General features: G+C 42.4%; 5 protein-coding genes across 5 annotated transcripts; 1 reads left to right on the forward strand and 4 right to left on the reverse strand.

Moving 5' to 3' along the window:
* Positions 1-140: 140 nt before the first annotated feature.
* Positions 141-1073, reverse strand: N7469_005873 (uncharacterized protein; the record flags this gene model as incomplete). The annotated part of the gene is made up of 1 exon (XM_056644793.1): positions 141-1073. The coding sequence occupies one exon, from the start codon at positions 1071-1073 to the stop codon at positions 141-143; it is 933 nt and encodes a 310-aa protein (XP_056500031.1).
* Positions 1074-7286: 6213 nt separating this feature from the next.
* On the reverse strand, positions 7287-8246 carry N7469_005874 (uncharacterized protein; the record flags this gene model as incomplete). The annotated part of the gene is made up of 1 exon (XM_056644794.1): positions 7287-8246. The coding sequence occupies one exon, from the start codon at positions 8244-8246 to the stop codon at positions 7287-7289; it is 960 nt and encodes a 319-aa protein (XP_056500032.1).
* A 28-nt stretch (positions 8247-8274) lies between these two features.
* On the reverse strand, positions 8275-11926 carry N7469_005875 (uncharacterized protein; the record flags this gene model as incomplete). Its single annotated transcript, XM_056644795.1, has 3 exons — positions 8275-8844; positions 8908-11271; positions 11336-11926. 3 exons carry the CDS (start codon positions 11924-11926, stop codon positions 8275-8277), a joined length of 3525 nt encoding a protein of 1174 aa, XP_056500033.1.
* Positions 11927-14302: 2376 nt separating this feature from the next.
* On the reverse strand, positions 14303-14851 carry N7469_005876 (uncharacterized protein; the record flags this gene model as incomplete). Its single annotated transcript, XM_056644796.1, has 2 exons — positions 14303-14782; positions 14840-14851. The coding sequence occupies 2 exons, from the start codon at positions 14849-14851 to the stop codon at positions 14303-14305; spliced, it is 492 nt and encodes a 163-aa protein (XP_056500034.1).
* A 5215-nt stretch (positions 14852-20066) lies between these two features.
* Positions 20067-20577, forward strand: N7469_005877 (VOC family protein; the record flags this gene model as incomplete). Its single annotated transcript, XM_056644797.1, has 2 exons — positions 20067-20274; positions 20327-20577. Coding segments are annotated over 2 exons (459 nt in total), but the record flags the coding sequence as incomplete, so codon positions are not given.
* Positions 20578-20872: the final 295 nt, after the last annotated feature.

Raw genomic sequence — 20872 nt, forward strand, 5'->3', positions numbered from 1 at the left:
CTAATTTATTTGGAAATTCTCTCAGCAAAAAATACCAACCCCTCTAGGTTGTTCCAATCGATCCATGAATAGTTCGAAATACAAAATCTGTGATCAAATAGGTTCATTCTTCTCTGGTTCAAATGAAACATGAACATGAATCAGGCGGCTTGACTTTCTATTGTGATAGAACTCTGCCGTTCACGATACTCAGACTCGGTGATGGTCGGGTTTCTTGGCAATTTAGGTTCTTGTAAGCGGGAAAAGATGTTGTAATCAGATGGACAGAGAATCACATCTTGCTTCTCAATAAGCGATGAATGTCCATCTGTATAGATAACGTTTCCGGGATTTTCCATTCCCCAGTCTCCCCATTGTTGTTCGCCTGTCTGGAGATCTTCACAAGATAGAGCAAAGGAGAAAATATCGCGTAAGCAAATTCTTAGTGACCCATCATAGAACTCCGAGCATTCATTTTCAGGATCCTCTGGGTCAAAGTCACAGTCGATCACATTAACGTATCCGACTAAACCAGAATCAGATGCATTACTCTTTGGCTCTGAACTTGCCAAAATCGACCGTATAGAGCGGTCATCCAGAACAAGGCAATAGTCAAATCGAGGTCTGCCAATATGACGGGAGTAGCCCTGTCCCTCGGCCCATTCAATATGTCGTTTGCGAATGGTTTCAATCGAGGCAAATTCTAGCTTTGGATCCTCGACAATCACATTTCGATAGCCCTCGCAAACAAGTTCACGAATATTTGGCTGGGGTGGGAACGGACGCTCGAATCCTTTCGGAGTGGGACCCATTGAGGTGTAGCAGTACCGATCAATCTTTGCAATCACAGCAGCCCAGTCCTGGTCAGATGTAGCTTCAAAGCTTGTGCGATAGATAACAAAGCCCCACGGCCAACCGCCGATGCCCCTCGAGTGAAACTGGAAAAATCGAGGAAGATGGCCATTCCAACCCGATCTCCATCCCGGTTTTGTTTGAAATCTTTTTCTTCTCTCATGGGGGAGTTCCTCGGGGGGGAACTCGGGTGATTGCCATGGTGTCGTCCATGAGTTGTCGTGGAAAAGCTCCGACGCCATGCTTCCAACCTAGGAAGATTTCCGATAGAACACCCCAGGGTTAAGGAAATATGAGATTCGAGAGATAGTAGATACCTAGGTGTATGGTACCAAATTAAAGGCTGCCAGCGATGCCTCGCTTAAATGTGTCCGATGGGATTTGCAGTTCGCTGTCGTCTTGGCGGGGGATTTACTGGTTCGGCTAGCCTTTGCTTGGCATTCTGCCGTAACTTCAATGCGGTGATCTAAATCGGCTTGGCTCACCTTGGACTTTTTTTTCCCAAATCTAAGTCAAAAGAGTGAGCTGGTATAGATTATTTCGAAAAGTACTGAATAATAGTCCTCAACTTTGAATTCCTAGATCAATATACAATCCACTATAAATCCTTGAAAATTATACGAGAAAGGGATGAGGAAAGTGCAGCAGTAACCAGATAGAAGTAGGCCTCGCCAAAACCCGCCCATTGCCCAAACCCGCCCGCGAAAACCCAGCCCATGGGCCGGGTTGGGTCTTAGTCAGCAAACCCGTGGGCGGGTTGTCATATGGGGAACCTGTTGAACTATTAAGTGATGCTTCAATGCTCATGTTATTGAGGGGAGCTGATTGTGTGTTGTGCTGCATGTGTTATGTCTTATGTTGTCTAAGATACAAGTAGACTGAGTCAAGTATATATGTATGCACGTGATTCCAGCCTTATTATTATCTCAGCAATCGGAATATTTTCAACATTAGCGTCGCCGACTCGGGTGATTAGGGTGAGTGCGCAATAGACAGGGTGAGAATGAGGTGAGCCGGGGTGAGAATCGTACTGGTCATGAAAGGATTGCGCTTTGACCTTCGAAGCTGCAGTGAAGCATACATCATTGGCTAGTCTACCACCATCTGAGGCACTCGTCTCCTTGGCATCTGCACATCGCCACCTACTTTGATCAAAAAATGGAATGACAATCGTGTCCTGTTTACCTCGATATCTTCGAGCCTGCAACTACGTTGTTTATGCTGGTTGCTGGTGGTAGTCGGGGGGGTTAGAAATAGCGACGGGGTTTTGGTTGGGTGTCCGGATTAACCGTGTGTCCGGATTAACCGTGAGCTATGTTAGTTAGTTAGTTACCTGTATTACTTAGTAATCTATCACACAAAAGTAACTAGTGAAACGGGAGAGGATGCTCGAGGCAGCACGGTCGGTACGTGCAGGTCGAATGGGGCAGAAGGATGAGGGTAAACAACACCCCAACTAGGGCTAACTGCTGGCACTCTCTCGAATAGGCTGGAACTCTTGTAATTGACTCTGAGTGATGCTAAAGATGCTATCTAAATTGAATGTATATAAGCTCCCTTCCAAATTAGGCCAACTTCCTTACATAATCCCTATACTGGTGGGCAGGCCGATACTCCCCACTACACTAGTTATACTGATAAAAGAGATTGACAAATATATATTCCAATCTATATATATCAGAGACAATAACTGTCCAAGTTGATCATTGTTGACCAATCTGACAGCCGCTAATATCAAAAAGAAAATAGTTTGTCAATCTATCTTGTTTTCACTTCAATCTAAATCCAAAAACAAAAGCTGCCAATAGTATATTCAGAGAATTATATAAAATATATTATATATATATATATCTTGCTCTCAGAGAAGCAAAACAATCAATTCTGTGAGAGTCTCGAAAAAGTTGTTCAGAAAGCAGTGGAGATCTGGTATTCTATACAATATTCCAGAAGAAAGTACAAATCAGATTTTGAAACTGACAACAATAATAAATTGATTCCTTTTGTTTTCTCCGGTCTAGAGTTAGTAGATATTCTGTCCATTGTTAATTCTCAGTGCCAGTATTCTCTAATTATAAATTCTTATATATATACAATAGAGAAAAATAAAAAGATTTTATTTACTTCTATCTGGCTGCTCAGCAATATAGATCCGCAATAGATGGCCGCAGAGCGGAAAATAGATCAAGACTCTTTCCAGTCTATATTTGAACAAATTATATCAATTCGGCTATACAAATTTATTGGCCGCAAAAGTATAAATAGCCATTGATTGCCGACTTTCAAGAAATAGAGTGTGAATAAAGGGAATAGTATTTTGGGATAGCTTGATATCAAGAGTCTACAGTACTTTATATTCTGGTTTTACTACTTATTTTGAGACTGATATCATTCTTAGTTTTTTATTCAGGATCTTATTCCTATTAAATATCAGCTGGTCAGCTGACAAATCTATATTATCGGGAGAACTACACTGCGCTGGTCATGCTCTACACTGATAATACAGGGCTCTCAAAAGCATTTTCATCTGGTTCTTTTATTCATTTCTTTACTTGAGCTATATTTCAGATACGCTTTACCAAATTTGTAATAGCCCCTAGCCTTGGCTGGCTTTTAATTTGACAAAGCTCATTGGACTAGGCACTTTACACTGGACTAGGTACTCTATAGATATATGCGGGTCGGGCCAAGATTTTGAAGCTTCTTGAAGAATAAAAAGTGGTGAAACTGATTTCAATCCGCTCTGAACCTGATCTATTTAACCATCTTTCAGAGACCAGGTGCCACTAGCATATCTTTCTAAGCACTTTGGGACCGGCATAATCCGGAGGAAGGGGTTTATTTCAAAGAGCTGAGGTTCTGTATTTGTTGAGCTGTATGTGGCCCATTTCGATGAAGGACGCATCAACTCCGGCCTTGTGAGGTGATCGGTACAGTGACAGGGTCAACTGACATAGTTTGGGCGATGAATGGCCGATGATCGAAAGAAATCACCGAACAGAGCCATCGGAATACAACGATGTCCTATTAATTTGACAGATAGCCTCCGTCGGGCGCAGTGAAGCTGGGAGAGATGAAAACATTTGTAAATATGGCCATGTGGATAATAGGGGATAGGGAGCTATTCTGAATTGGGTCCTGGATGCATTGAGCGGAGTGCCGTTCCAACGCATATTTTGGAACATTAAGACGCAAGTATTCTTGGACTCGGTGGCTCGGCCCGTCTTGTTAGTGCAGTATTGACAATCGCTCTGCGGCGAGAAAGAGACATCAGCAGTACCCTCCGAAGAACAGAGAGCCCGAATTAGATTACTTCTACACTGAGACTCAACATGTAGTCCGGGGCGTTGCGGATAAGCAGTGGCCACGCATGGGGCAACCTACTACACATGGGCTGGCTCGTAGTACATCCAAAACGACTGGGTTGTTACCCAGTGAATCATCAGCACATGCTTATCCTTCGCAACTACCACAGTGATCAAACTTACCCTGCTAGCTGCTACCGCATGCGGCTTTCTAGCAGGGCAAATCGGCTGCAGAATTCGATCTAGAGTAGAAGGAATCATTAGTAGGTGGATTACAAGGGCCTGTAGTAACTCACTATCGTTGCTGCAGGGTCATTTCCAAGACAACTGGGGTTCGTCGGGTAGATTCGTGCACAGGCCAAGGAGATAAACTGATCTGGACATATTTCACGTCAGCATGTCTTCGAATGACTGGGCAATTACACTTACTCACCATCACAGATTTCAGTATCAACATTAGCCAGGCTAGGGGCGATACAAAAGGTGAGTCCGATCAAGAGTTCATGGCAGTTCGAAGGCAAACCTTACCGGAAAGCAGCTGGTGAAGTCGAGAGCATTTTGCACTGAGACTATAGGGGGAAGTTTGCGAAAGGAAGTTGTGGGTGGCCAAAGGTCTGATACTTATTAGCATTACTGCAAGCCTTTCAGTGTCGGTCGGTACAAAGGTCGTCGCACACTGAAAATGACCAAAAGAAATGGCCCTCCAATTTTAGCGGGTTCTTCACCATTGATCTTCGGCGGCATTCGAAATTACTGGCATTCTCACTATTGGGACCATTTCAACACGCACAAAGCTACCGCAGATCGCGCTGACGACATGTTCTACATTCATCAAATGCGTCTGCACTTCATTGCCACAGGAAACAGCGGCCACTTTGTTCAATTTTACACACTGGCAATATCGATATTACTCGCTGATCAACTGTTGAACACTGTTGATATTGTTGCCATCTTCTTTTTCTTCTTTCCACTTGTTTCTGATGCCGTTAGGGAGCTAAATTCGCAATAGCTGTATTTCTTTGGTGTTGCTATCTGTTCATCACTATCTCCAGAGATATTGGCTTCATTCAGATATATTTCTGAGCTGTAAATAAGGTCCTCACTGTTAATATTATTTTTAGCTCTATCCGGTTTATATTTCCGAGCACTTGATCAGCCGTGATGAGTCACTACCGGAAAATATTTTACAATTCAGAAATCTATTCTGGAACTATATTGTATACAAAGATATATTTATTCTCTGCAGATACTTATACAAGAATATCACTTTGAACTGAAGTATCTAGTTTTTGTAGATATCTTGGATTTAGTAGACAGACAAAACTGCAAAGAGCTATCTGCTAATTCTCTATACAAAGTGCCCAACGCAATAATATATAGACTATATACTGTGATCTAGCATAGTTTTTATAACTAGGATTTTCCATGATTAAGGATATCTTAGAACAGATATCTCAGAAGAGAAACTGTCTCAAAACAGTACTCTTATTGCAATCTCACTCTCAGATACAAACTATTTCTGAGAAAAGTGACCAATTCTGCAATCAAGATATTCACTGCTGCCACTGTTGCTTTATTGTTCCATTGTTCTGTTACAGTTTTGGAAGCTATGGTAATCAGCTGCTTGATCTGATCAAGTTCTTCAGTGCCTGCAAACTGGTCTTTTTTATGCGCGGAGATCACAAAATAGTATTGCTGCCATTAACTGAGACAGTATGGTAACAGTAGTCTAAATAGATATTGTATAGATACAAATTATAGAGTGAATAACTCTTATATAAATATTTTTGTGCAATCTATTTGACAGACAATAGATCAGATTGATTTATAAAAAGACAGTCTGATTGATTCTATTTATTTTGTTTAAGTGATCAGAATCTGATTTCAATATATTGTCCGAGTAGAGAATCAGATTTGTTATATATTGGAGACTAGAAATAAATATTTGTTCAATTATTCTGAGTTGATATATATTTGATATCTTTGTATATTCCTTCCGCAGACTAATTATCAAATATAGAGTATAATATTCTTTATATATTTTCTGATAAAAATTATTCTTCAGTCAGAGATAAAAATTGATAATAAAATTGGTTGAATTTATTGTTGAGATATTCTATCGCTTACTTTTTTCCAACTATTTTTGTTTTTTCTGAATCTTTCTCAGACTGGCAAAGAATATCTTTAGTTCTTCTGATCCAATAAATTTATATATTTTAGATATATTATCTTTATCTGATAAAGATAGCTGCTATATCAGAATATTGATATTGAATTTAAATATAATATCTGATTTTTGTTTCTGATTTTGTAACGGTACTAAGGTACAAGCTAGCACTTGTTGACTAGGTGAGAGGATAATGGAAGAAGAAGAACAGAAGACCAATTCAATCGCTTAGTAGGATATACAGAGAGACTGATTCTTGAAGAATCTTCAAGCAATCAGGATAACACGAGCGAAGTCATTCAACCTTTTCCTCACGTGCCTTCTTCGAGAAAGAAGCGGTGTCGAATCGGGTTCGAAGCATAAAGATCAGTAACTTCACCGAAAGAGGTAAGCTCAATGGCTTCACCGTATCATCCTTCAGGTCCTTTGTCAGGGATCCCGTGACACCGTCTTATAGGCCGTTTGTACGAATGACATGTCTGAATCGTCAAACATAATTTGACCTGAGCTGTAACAACACCATCATTAATTGTTCCTACCATGAAGGTCTTATATAATTGAATTCGATCAATCCCCAAGCAATGATGTGGATAATGCAGTTTGGTTTTAATTGCGGTAAAGGGTTGTCCAACCTTTGCACCATGCCTTCGACAGAGGGTCGTCGTAGGAAAAGTCAGTACGCCACGGAAGACAGCCGAACATCTGGGTGTTTATTAATGCACGGTAGCCAGGTTACGCTGTGTATTTGAGGTCCATCTTAGATATTTCGGTGATGAACAGGTGTTGAAAAGGTCGTATTCACTTCCTGTTGTGTAGGTGATGAGTTGGTAAGAAGTCCTATAAGTTATAGCTTCATAAACGAAGAAGACCAAATTGCCGGCAATATCATTTGACCTAAGGCGTAAACTTACTAAATCTAGCCTAGCACCATTAGTAAATGAAGTTTTGTCCGAAGCCTCCCTATCATCCTCTGTACAAGGGAAATTTCAGGTCCTTGGTAAATACTTCTCGCGAAGCATGTTCTTCCAATCCTCCATAGTGATATCCTTATCCCCCCATGGAACATAACCCACGGGAACCTTACCCAGTCTCTCTGGGTCCCACTCGTCAACGTAGAATCCTTTATGGCTCGCATCGCAGAGATTCTTCACGAATTCACCCTTGTGTAACTTTTCGCGACAGTCATTGCACAGGTTGATCTCAATACAGTCTGCACAAACCCACAGACCACCAGGATTCTCGCCTTTCCAACCACATGAATCACATATACTTACGCATAGCCATTTCCGCTCCACTTTGTCTGGATTCTTTTCGGTGCCGTCTTCCAGGGAATTCTGGTTTTTCTTCAAAGCCGAGAAGCCAAACGCTTCCATTGCATAGGCCGTAGCCGTGTTCTTTTCATCAAGAAATAGAGATGTTATGTTGCCAATTTTTATGAAGGCCCATATATCATTAGATAAATCATCATCAGAGAGAATTTCCAATGAAAGCTGTAGACTGTTGCGAACAGCCAGACGAGCAAACCTTTCTCTGCCTTGGCGGGAGTAATACCGTGCAAGATACATCCAAGGTGGGAGTATCAGAAGCTGGTCTGGAACTTGCTCACATTCAATTCTGGATATACCTTCAATGAGGCCGATGCCTGCTAACATTTCATTGACCCCTGAGTTCACTTTCTGCAAGGCTTCGTTGTAATAGATCTTTCCTAGAACGGACACAACATGGTATAGTACATCACCCGGAGCGGTGGCTAAATGGAGACCGATTCTTAGTACTTCTTCCATTATTTGCTTGACGGCATCGACAGGAGGATTTGGAAGTTTCGAAAGCGTCTTTGCTTGAAAGCACTTAAGCCAAATCATAGCATTGCAGTCTTCATTCTTTGAAGCATATTGGATACCATCCGTGTACACGAGGTCCATAATGTTGAGCTCATTTGTCTTCATTGCGATCTGAAAAACTATGTCGTGGAAGTCATATCGCATTGCCAATTGAACGGTCGCAGCCACAAGATGAGTCTCGCCGAGAGGAATGGAGTTCCTTGATAAGATTAATGGCGTCATCCCACTGGTCACGCTTCTGATACTTGCGTAGAATTTCCAAAAGAGTTCCAGCGTCGCTGGGATCATTTTTAATAGATTTGGAATATTCTTTGGGCGCGTTGTCAAACTGCTCCGCTTGCCAGTGTCGATCACCCAGATCGCAGGCCATCTTAGCCAGAGATTTCTGATGAACTTTCATCCAAGCTGTATCTTTTTCAAGGCGATCAATGAGATTATTCAAAATCTCGATCGCCTCTTTATTGTTCTCAACTGTCTGTGCAAGGACTTGCAACGCCCGCCAATTCGAAGATTCAATTTCGAGAGCCTTGCGACAACGAGCTTCTGCATGAGATAACCATTGGAACCCTTGAAAGACCAAAGCCATTTGGACCTCCCACAATGCTTCTCGCTCGATGACACCAGCGACTTTTTCCGACCACATCTCTGCTTGTCGTATCTCAGCAGGAGTGGGAGAGTCGAGGTTTGTCTTTGCCAAGGTTGTCTGGGTAGTATAGTATTAGCGTATGTGAGGATTTATATTTTATAATCCCGTAAAAGTACTCACCTTGGCTAGGAAATGTAGTATGAACTTGAACGTAGGCACGGCAATGTTCGGAGGCGAGGGTTCTCGGAGGCAATGAAATGCCATTCTAACAGCAGACTGTCTAAGCAAAGCTAGAAATGGCTCTTCCGTAAGTTGGTCAATCCACGATTTTCCTTTTGGATCAATTTCGGAAGCAACTGCGGAGTCCTTAAGCCATGTTTTGATTTGGTCTGCGGTACTATCTTCCCACATCCAATCTGGTACGCCTGGTGATGGACTGACGAACCTGAAGAGGTTGTCAATACATGTGTTATTAGTGAACAATTTCACAAGACCAGGGCCAATTTGACTTTTCAAATCACGATCTACCAGTGCCAGGTCTACCTTGGACAGATGCTGCATTAGCTGGCGGGCTGCGTATCCTTGCAGCACCTTCAATCTCGCATTTTCCTCCATAGCTAATACACGAAGGATATCTGCGGCGATTCTAGCATGTGCAGTATTCTTGTCTTCCTGATAAATCTGACAATTTTTGCTGGTCATCATCCGCTGGAGATACTGCTCCATCTGGAGCTTTCTCAACAGCTCAGGTGGACACACGGTATTAAGGAAGTACTGCACAACCTCAATCTCTTTTGGATGGATGTCCTGGTCGTTCTGTTGGTTGTCTTGGGCGATTTGACGTCGCTGGGGAATAAGTTCAAGAAACTTCGATGACCGGAGTTCAACAAACCCATCATTGTCGATTCCAAATAAGAAGTAGCTGGTCTTGAATTTATAATCCAAACTCCGCAGAGAAGCGGCATTGCTTCTTAGCTGCAGAATAACTGTCATCTTCTCCACGGACAGTCGCTCTTGAGAGTTTGCAACCCAGAGAAGGATTTCATTGATCTCAGCTATCTCCTTGGATGTACGAGCCTCATTGAGTTTGTTAATCTCTCCTCGTATATGATCATCCGTCCCCTTACCCGCGTTATTCAGAATTGTATCAATTTCATCCACGTATTCTGACAATCTGATCTCGTTTAACGCCGTGGTAATCTTAAAATAGTCACCATCAGTTTTGTCGCTCAGGGCCTTCTTGACCTTTTCTCGAAGCTCTGGCACTCCGTTTTGACGGGGGTCAGATAGTACATCGATACTGTCCATGCGCGAGTCGATGAATTTTAGAATATCGCCTTCATTTTTGTCCCTGATCGCGATTTGAGGACACGCGATCCCTCTTCCTACTACCTGCTCAATTGTCCTCGGGGTGCATGTGAAGATGATTCGGGCTGTTCGATTTTTGGACCGCCATGCGCTTTCCAGGAGATTGAGCATCTCAGGGTCAACCACATCACCTTCATCGCCCAGTTTGTTTATGACGATATAGAAAGCAGCTTTGATACCTTCCAAGTCCCTGTTTTCGAAAAGAAGTTGCGGAAGCATTTGCTTGGGGTCAATGGTGCCAAGATCACGACTTTCGTTAGCAGCTAATTGCATGTAGGATCCGTCGCCATTTGCACACTGCCAGACAAGGGACTTGGCGAGGATATCAATTCCAGTGTTATTGACCCTTTTGTCCATGAAGTGAAACCCAACCACTCGCCTTAAGTCGGTATCGCGATATTCTTCATTTCGTCGCAGGTGATGAATCACGGAGGAAGCCAGATAACTCTTCCCAGAAGACTCTCCGCCAACAATTGCAAGCATGGTCGCGCCTTGTGCCGGGTTCTCCCAGGCCCGGAACGAGGCATCCGAGAACAACCATTCACCAGTTCCTGTCACACGCTGTCTCAGGATATTCTGATGTGCTGTTTCCCAGGTGGCTCTTGGTATCCCCTCTCTATCATTCCACATATCTGCGCTTTTGTCAAAGGCTAAAAGTCTCAGAAGGGCGCTCTTGTCATCTGCTTCTCGTGCCTTCTGCTTTCTCTCCTCTCTCTCCTCTTTCTGGTCAGCCACGTACTCGTGCATTGTCAAGTTTAGATCGCCAAGAATATTTTGGCTCTCTTGGCCGTTTTTGGCAATCGCGCTCAATGTGTCCTTGGAATGCAATTTGAGGTATGTGTCTGAATCCGTCTGGACGGCCTCTTCTGAACTTTTGACACCTGCCAGCTGGCCATCCCAGTCATCCAGATTGATAGTATTGCGCAGCCATACCAGGCCTTGATTCTTGTAGTAGTGGCACACGCTCTTCATCTGGTAGGTGAGAAGTGCTTTGTACAATGCTACCACCCTATTTTCCAGCTGAACAAGCAATTCTTCGTAGGACGTTCCGTCCGTCTCGATATTCTTTCGGTTCAACATATTCCCAGTCAGGGCGCAGTACCACTGCATTCTGGTTACGACGTAAGCAATGCCTTCCAGCTGCGACTGTGACGCTTGGGCGGGGTTCAACAGAAACTAGATTCAAGTCAACCCATTGTTTCGGCTTCCAAGAACGTCATCTTGATCATAAAAAACTCACCTGCAATCCAATACAAGCGCCTGCCCAGGGCAAAGCAGCTTGTGGGTTTGTTTGCACCGCCAAATCAATCACTCCTTTGAATTTTAAAACGAAGCCTGATACTTTACCCACAACACTGGTGACTTTTGCGCTCTTCTCAACCTTCTTCTGACCTGCGTTAAGCGCATCCTTCATGACCTGTTGTCTTTGGCGTGGGTCTTTCATGCGTGCTACAAGCTTATCACTCTCTGGCCCCGTGATGTCTGCATTGGGGTTGGTAGTCCTCGGCAATATTCTCACATAGCCTTCGACAAGTGCTGAGTTCTCGTCCGCAAGCTCGTCATACGCGCGATTCCATACTATTTCCGAGGTAGTAAAGACAGAACCGTTTTCCTCTTCGGTCGGAACCTTTTGAGTTGGGACTTTACTCTCATTCTCAACAATGTTCACATCATTGGAAATGGGTGTGAGAGTAGGAGGTGCATCGTTAATGACCGTTTCCTCTGGAAGATTCTGCTGGGGCGTGGCAGCTTCCTTCCCTTTTTCGCCTTCAGCAGCCTTCTTTTCGGCCCTCCGCTTCTCCTTGTCTCGTCTATGGAATGGCAGTCGCATAATATACCGTAACAAGCAGTTAAAGCTTGTATTAGGCGGTTTGGTGTCAGAAATTAAAAATAATGTGCAACAAAGAAGGGTACAGATCGCGATTTGACGTAGTCGGGATCACGATCTAGTGAAGTGAGGATCGAAGAGACAAACAATTCATTGAACGGGGGAAATGCAGGCCCTTTTATGACATCCTTCTGCCCCACTGAACTGTGGTAGATTTTGCCTACTTTGTGGATTCTGTGCCAGGGCTATGGCATCAGTGCTGTTTTTTGAGGGCTGAAGAACGGCCCATCGCTTTAGCTGGTGGACTTGACGATCGCAGCCAACAGCCAATAATTTGCCGTAGAAGACGTCAGCACAGATCTTTGGTTGTTCAATCTGTGGGTCCATCTCGATGATGTTCATCCACTATGACAAGAGTGGAGAAGTAAACAACCCAAGAGAATATGGTTGGGTCGTAAATGGCCGATCCTCATAGCCGGACGGAACTCGTTCGCTCCGAAGGAACTGCCCAGGTGGCCCCAGCGCCACTCATCGAACAAAGTAGTATCTATTGGTAGCAAGCTCACTACAACCCATTAACTTGTTTCTTCAGACGCCTGGAAGACAATAATATTATCCATGTTTCCTTAGTTGTTCGCTAGAAAGCAAATTTATTCCTTTTTTATTGCTCTATACTAAGCATTTCTCATTCCATACTAGATGGATACTTGCTCAATTAAAAGAAGGTGAAATTGCTTCTTTGTCCATTTGTTTATATCTGCGCCAAAGTCATTGAATTTAAAATTGGCTCAACGGTGGACCCGGATCCAGGATGGTGGACCTGTCACGATACAAGACTGGATCAGGATCGCCTCGCTGGGATACCTATCTCATCCCGCGCGCCTTGTCTCCTGTACATAATCCAGCAGATCCAAAGGCCAGCTGTCACAGGAAAATCCTGTGTCAAATATACTTGTGCGCTACCTATACCTTATATATATGTAGTTTGGGAATATCGAAGCGAGAGCTTCGATATTGTGGCCTCTTTTGGCAGAGTGGTAATCTTGTCACGGGATCCCTGGCAAAGGATCTGAAGGATGATACGGTGGAAGCCATAGAGCTTACCTCTCTCGGTGAAGCTACTGATCTTCACGCTTCGAACCCGATTCGACACCGCTTCTTCCTCGAAGAAGGCACGTGACGAAAAGGTGGAATGAACTTCGCTCGTATTATCTTGATTGCATGAGGATTCTTCAAGAATCAGTCTCTCTGTATATCCTACTAAGTGCTTGAATTGATCTCCTGTTCTTCTTCTTCCATTATCCTCTCACCTAGTCAACAAGTGCTAGCTTGTACCTTAGTACCGTTACATTAATATCTTGTAATTACTGTAGATATATAAAAATCAGATTTAGCTGCCATGATAGTGGTCTTAGAAACCGAGAAATTAAGGAATGCCCTTAGCAGTAGATATACTCTATGTTCTATTAAGTAACAAAGGCATGTTCTGAACATCTGAGCAAGGGATCTAGGCCATAGACACACGCACTACGGGCGACGGGGACATGCAGAATCGGCGAATCAAGACGCGAAGAAATGTAATGGGGGTTGACTTTCTTTTCCACTAGGGTATAGACATTATATCCCTAGACTTTTTGAAGTATCCTACCCCATGGTGCTAGTACCTGATCTACTTATACCCTCCAATCGGAGACTGAAAAGAGTGAAGCGTAATGCTCATGATTATATTGATTGTGCCAACTTTTCCCTGGATATTGTGGAATCATCATTTTGCTAAGCATAGTTCTCAGCTTCTCGAACCTATCGCCGAAAATGAAAAGAAGAGTTGATTTAGCTGTTTGCGAGAAATCAGCCTTATTGACAAGATACGTAGACATCAATGTTAAACGAAGAACATGACACAGAACGAGTTGAATCTCCTGATAGAATTCCTAATTTACTCTCCTGCCAAAATATCATTTATACACAAGAATTTCGTCCTATTGTGAGACAGACAACCTCAATGTGGAGTTTCTAGGTGACATTCTGTTCATATTGGGGTTGTATCTCGTGAGATCAAACTGTAATACTGCATTGTACTTTTGAAAAAGGAAGGGCTAGATACTATCGCCAAAGATTAAGTCTATATGAGTATGTTTAGAGCTTCTAAAGGGTCGGCAAGATATAACTACCTGGTAGTATATATTCAAGTCTTCGCTGCGACGAAAATGTGTTAATTTCTTTGTGATATGCCTTTGACCTCAGAATATGCCTGGGTTTTCATAAAATATATCTATGTATGTATATGTATATATAAATTTGCGCTCAATTATCGCAAGCGTTATCTTTCGATGGCAAAGGCAGTATAAAATCCATTGCGTTGAATGTGCCAAAGCGACACTAAGCCTTTTCAACAAGGCTCTTCGAATCCGCCTCAAGTATTACATTTCCAGAATCTGCCTCAAGCAGATGCTTCTTGTCCGGAATACCATTAGAGTTATCGGTCTCCAATAATCCATTGGAGTCGCTAACTTCATGAATTATCTTCTCCTTTGCAGCATCTGCGGCGGTAATTTGACTTCCTTCCGCTTCCCGTGGCTGCATTGGCGTGCGGTTTATAATACCATGATCGATCTCGGCCTTTTCAATGTCGTTGATATCAGAATCTGGCTCCGGAAATCGCCAGTAGCAAAGAGTAATAGCGAAGAAAAATCCAGAGTCAAAGAAAAACCGTAGGACCACTTGAATAGTTCCCTTGCTCTTATTTATATCTGTCGGGACCTCGTTGTCTTTGAGATAATAGACCACAGCCCATACGAAGTTTTGGAAGTTTATGGCAAGGAAGAAGCCACTTGCTGCAACGAAGAAGTAGAGCGACATCTATCAAATAAGTTTAGAGACTCTAAATTAAACTTCATGGGGTCCATCTTCACTTACCTTGAGATTCATCTTTGAATGACCTTGAGATGCTTTTAGGCCCACATAGAATGCCCAAGCGACGATTTCCCACGCAGCCAACCAGAACAGAATGCATCTGGTGGAGATATATCTTATCCCAGTATGTCATATATCTGTAGTAAACGATCTCTTCGACAACCACACGGTTCCTCCAATTAATCAGCCAGCTCCAATCAACAATGACCAATGCCGCGAACATTCCAACAAACGTCCAGTGCATGTATCTCATGATGGTGATGACCTTTGCCTTTTTTTTATCAATTTTGTCCCCGAATACGCGGTCTCTGAAGATATGAACAGTGGCATAGAAGACATAGAACATAATGGTGTACGAAACAGGCTCGAAAAGTGAACCCAAGATGTCACAAAGATTGTACCAGTTCCTACCTCCGGAACTGTAGATTATAATCATTTGCAACACAAACAGATGAACCATGGCCCTATGTTGTCAATACGCAATTCAATAAATGCATTCAAAGAGTGGGTAATTAACTTACACGGCCATTGAAAGCATAGCTACTACTGTCATGATCAGTGGCATGGGCCTGAGTGCATTCCTTCTTGATTTTCTCAAGAAAAGGGTGAGAAGTGACAAGCTGAGCGTACTTGCAATCAACAAGAAGATGAAAGCTGCCTGGACAGAGGAAAGCACCTGGCTGCTGTCACTGCCGGTGTTCCAGTGGTGATATGAATTCCAAGTGTCGTTGCCATACTTTCCAATGCCATATCCAAGGAATCGGTGTTCTGCCTCCTCGTAGTACGACATCCCCGGTTATACTCAGCCTCTTTCGCTGAGAGGACAGAGTGGAAAGAAGTTGAGATACTATTAGGGCCAGGATTGCGAGAGAGAGAGAAAGATAAAGGTCTTTAGTCACGACGAGGACAGTGCAGTGTGTCGTCATAATCTGCAGCCCTGAGTTTTCCATATTTCGATTGATTGGCTCCATTTGACAGGGAACTGTCAACTACACGGACTACAGTGCTTATATCTCATCTTTTCTTTCGATCATCAACGTCCGGATTACCTTGTTTAGCTATACTAGCACTTAAAGTGGATCTTCCTCAGCGAATGTGAGCAATTTCGCACGCCCACTCCGTTGAAGGTTTAGTCTCACTTTTGGCCCCTTAAAACCAACAGTGTCTCGCAACTCAGCGAAGCCAACGGCCTCACAGACTTAGAACTTGAGATCCCCTTACAATAATTTTGATGCTCACGCAATTAGTATAAAGAACTAAGAATCTGTCATTTCGCTGATCAACAGCAGCTAATAACCTGGAAATAAACTTGGCCCTGCTGGCGGAGACGAGCAATAATCGTCACTTGAGTCGCTCAGCTTTCTGAGAAATATTTTTTTTTATTGACTTGAAATTTTCCCCCAAAATCTGGATCGCAGAGCACGACAGTAGATACTGTACTATAATAACCCATCAACGGTGTATTGTGTTGCTAGTGGTGTAGCAGGTAGCTAAAGGAAAAAACGGTCGTAAGGCACAATTTATTCGTATACATGTTAAATTCAATTAAACTTTTCCATACCAAAAGCAGCTTTTTGTAAGAATAGACATAATAGTCACCATAGGCGGCATATGAATGCCTGAGGCCTAAGGCTGACAAACCCGCTTCGGGGTGGGTCAGCCGGAGGTCAACGGAGTCCGGTTGTCAACGTAGCTTTTTAACATTATATCGAATTAAGAACAATGCAACACTCTAATAACACCATTAAACCCCTTCAGATAACAGATTAGGATCAGATGGAGGCAATTATTCACAGATTTCAATACCATCTGACGATATCGCATCCAGTTGCTTCTGCATCTCTTCTCTGCGGGCTTTTATACCGAACTTCACCTTTTTACCTTAGTTTTTACCATCACGCGCATAACGAATTGCATCTTTAGTAGTAAGAGTACCAAATTTGCCGATCTGCTTTTGTTATTTGCGTGCAATAGTTGATTTTTAGGGTAGTTGATTTTCCAGTGTATCAGTTAACAAACTAATATCCTCAGTAAGGCGGAACAGGCGAGCGGCCAACACGTTCGATTTGATGGCGTATTGTCTCCGGTATACTTTCATGCCGGATTACATTGGTCAGTTTATCGCGTGTACGGTATGCATTATATACTGATTTAGGAGGACTGCTTGGTATACTGGATGCATTCAGAACTGGTGGTGGTGAGCCGGTGAATATCTTTAATTTAGATTCAGCGATTTTTTGATTGGCCAATATATCAATAACAAACTCTGGTTTGTATGGCATAATACCACATTAACCAAATACTTTGCGGATTGTGCGAATTGTGCGTGGTTGAAGAGCTTGCTCTCAAATAGCCGAAACTTCAGTAAAAAATACACTGATATCTCGGGCATCTCCTCCCCATTGAGTGATCTTATTGTTTTTGGTACGGTATGGCCGTTTAAATGACCGGAATGGTGGCCCATCAAGCGTTTGAACAAGATGTGTAGTATGAGCAGGGTATACATATGGAATAATATTATAAAAGTCGCAACGTTCAAGAAATTCAAATGTTAGATGGCTGCGATATCCATCCATGATCAACAGTCTGGGCTGTTTCCTTTTATTTGGTAGGCGACCTTTAGTATTGAGATGGAAAAATTCCAGCCAATTGAGTGCCAATAGGTCATTCAAATACCCTGATTCGGAAACTGCAATTCGTGTGGTTTCTGATAATGTTCCACCTTCATACCAACGCATCAGATGAACAATTCCTGGTGCAACAAAATAGGGTTCTATTTTCCAACCATCAGCCGCAATACATTCAATACCAGTTAAGAACTGGCCTCGTTCAAATGAACGAGTTCGAGTGCGGTGTTTGGTTTATGCTGCAATGCTGATCTCGCTGCATCCGTCTCGAATTTTTTGGATTTGTATCTGTGTCTATGGGAAATGTATGTCCTGAAATCTTCACTGAATATTCAGCTCAAGAACGAGAGACGCCAGATAAGCGAATCAAGTGAATGGCTGGAAGACGAGATTGATACCCTTCGTCAGAATTGCAACCGGCAAGCGATGGAGTTGGAAGATCGGATACGGGTATTGGGAATGTTGTACGGCCGTATTATTTCGGTCCTGCAAATCCTCGATCCACTGTACTCCTCCATCGCGATGTCTTGATGCAGAAAATTGAAGCTGGACCATTTCGTTCAGAAATATCTTCTGACAGCGATATAATTATATACAAGATTCACAAGATGCATCAAATATGGGGACTAATGGCACGAACCTATATTCACAGTATTTGTGTCTTCTGATATTTGTATTCGGCAATCTAGAGATATTCTGTATTACTTATAGAATGTATTTCCGTTGATTCCAAATCTGGCTATTAATTTAGCTATAGATATAAAATTGAATTCAAATCAGTCTTTAATATCTGTTTATATTTATTTTCCAAATTTGTTTCTTTGAAAGGATTAACTATAGAAGTTTTCAGTAATCCTCCGCAAATAAATTCCACAGTTTTCCGGAAAAGAATTGTACAATTTTGTTGCTCAAATTTCTACGGTATCTGTGATAGTAGACAGAATACTGTTAAATTTTTATCAGATGATCAGCTGAATTTAGTGAGAATCTTCTGAAATATAATATTTTATTGAATAGGCAGTATCTATTTTAAATTACATAGCAAATCTATCCAAATCTATATAACTAATGAGATCTGAGGGGTGAAGTTGCAGATTTGGGTATTGTACTAGACTAGCAGTATTATATACAGATAGATAAACACATACCTGTTCGGTCATGTACAGATACACTGGCACTAAGAATATCTGTACGGTGGCTGTAATCTACCAGGATAGCAGTCCTGGGATCTCAATAGAATAATTGATACACAGACTGATTCTTAAAGAGCTCTCGGATTCTAAATATATATATATATAATCTTATATATATTAGAATTCGTATTAGAATTCGGATAGATCACTATATAGAGGTGACTCGAAAGGATTTAGGCTTCGGATCGATATCGAGTGCTTGGGCTGTTGTATACTTCCAACCCCGTGACAACGGGGGCATACCAAAAAAGAGATCTAAGTGGGTCTGGCTGTTTATGAGCGGCTTATGAGCGGCTTATTTTTTATAAGCCAATTATTAGCTATCTAAAGTGGATACGGCAGCGGATACAAAATCAAAACAATCAATCATTAGTTGATCTGTATAAAGAACACGCTGGTCAACAGCACTGGCTAACAGCACTGGCTAACAATCTAGATTATAGATTTAGCAATAGATATAATTCAAGTTCAATTTATTTGGTCTAATTTAAAATAAATCCAATTCAATAACTACTACTGTGTATAATACCACTGCATTACTGCCAAGCTTTTGCATAATAATGCCATTTTGCGAAGATCTAGCTTTACCCCACAATTTTGAGCGGTTTCCGGCTCATTGAGCCGCTCATGATCAAGGCATGAGCGGGTGTCCATGTCTAATATTCGGCGCATTTTTAAATTTGGGATTATTGTACTTGAAATATCTTTTCTATTCGTTGATACAATGTAATGGGATACTTCAACCAAGGCCAAAACCCGCGGTGGCTGCCAGTGGGCGGGTAAGGAAAAATTGAAAACCCAACCCAAACCCACGTCTGGCAAGGTCTAGGAGGTGCTGATCAGGTTAAGTTGTTGATCATGTGACCCGTAAATCGAATTGGCCACCGATTATTAGGCTGCAGTAGATGTGGTTCCTCAGTGACAACATTCTTCATGCCCGTCGCGCAGGAGGGAGCTCCTAACGGATATCCCGTCTGATCTAAGATAGGATCTGTAGCTATCTTCCCACACGGCAAGGCGAATGGAGCTGTGTTGCTTGAAGGGATGGAAAGGTGCGAAATATATTATCTGGACTGACATAGAGTATGATGTGAAGCGTTCTGCACAGCGATAAAACAACATGAATAATGTTCATAGAAAGCGGTGGACATCAAAACCATGTGATTTACGGATCAGAAGAAAGTTTGTTGTACATAGGGTAAATATGGATAAGATCGGATGTTAGAAAATATCATGTGATTGACACCCTTTTTTTTTCTACATACGTCAGAATGAGCCTTACATTGAAATTAACTCAACCGAAGAAGATAGATAAATGATTGAAAACCTACAAATTATAGTCTGATAACGTTTGTCACACTTCATCCACCAGTGGCTATAATATTGCAAACCTTCACTATGTCGTGCAGCAATATAGATCACATCTCTATTTCCGCACCAAAAGACGAATTCGAAAATGTGATCGAGTGGTACAAAGCCGCGCTCACTCCACTCAAATATAGAGAGCTCATGCGCTTCCCGGGCGCTGTGGGACTGGGAAATGAAGTCCCCGATTTCTGGATTACAGAACGAGAGTCCAAGTCTCCACAAGGGCTTCATGTTGCCTTCAAAGCTCCTGGTAGGTTACTTCTGTATCTCATCTCAAGGTGGTAATTTCATCGAAAGCTAAGATATTACATACCATGCGACTGTCGATGCTTTCCACGAAGCTGCTCTTGCCGTTGGCGGTAAATGCAATGGCCCCCCTGGGAAACGACCGCAGTATCATGAGAATTATTACGGTACGTTTGTTCTGGACCCTCTTAATAATAATATAGAGATGGTAAGTCTATCTGAGTGGGAATACAAACTCGAGAGGTTGTTGGTCTCAATTAACGCCTTTGACCAGGTTGATCATTGCCCTCATAATGAGGATGGTTGACTTTGTGGTGGCTCTTTTATGAAGAATATGATTAAAAGCATTTGATTCATTCTAGCTTTAAGCTTCTATGGTATAGTTAGTTCGCTGAGAATGACATTATATGAAGAGCACAGGTATTATAACCATGTATCATCTTCTTCGGATACGGGATTGTTGCGGCGACCCCAAAACTGCTCACAATCAGTAGCACGGTTTCATACCCGTCAACAATATCACTGGTACCGTGTAGACCTGTGAACATGACCAAGAATGGTACAAGACAGCCAAGAGCGCCAGCGTCAAGGCGTGGAAGGTC

Source organism: Penicillium citrinum, assembly GCF_028827155.1.
Source record: "Penicillium citrinum strain IBT 23319 chromosome Unknown utg000005l:1.0-1900146.0:1.0-1900348.0, whole genome shotgun sequence".
Lineage (NCBI taxonomy): Eukaryota > Fungi > Ascomycota > Eurotiomycetes > Eurotiales > Aspergillaceae > Penicillium > Penicillium citrinum.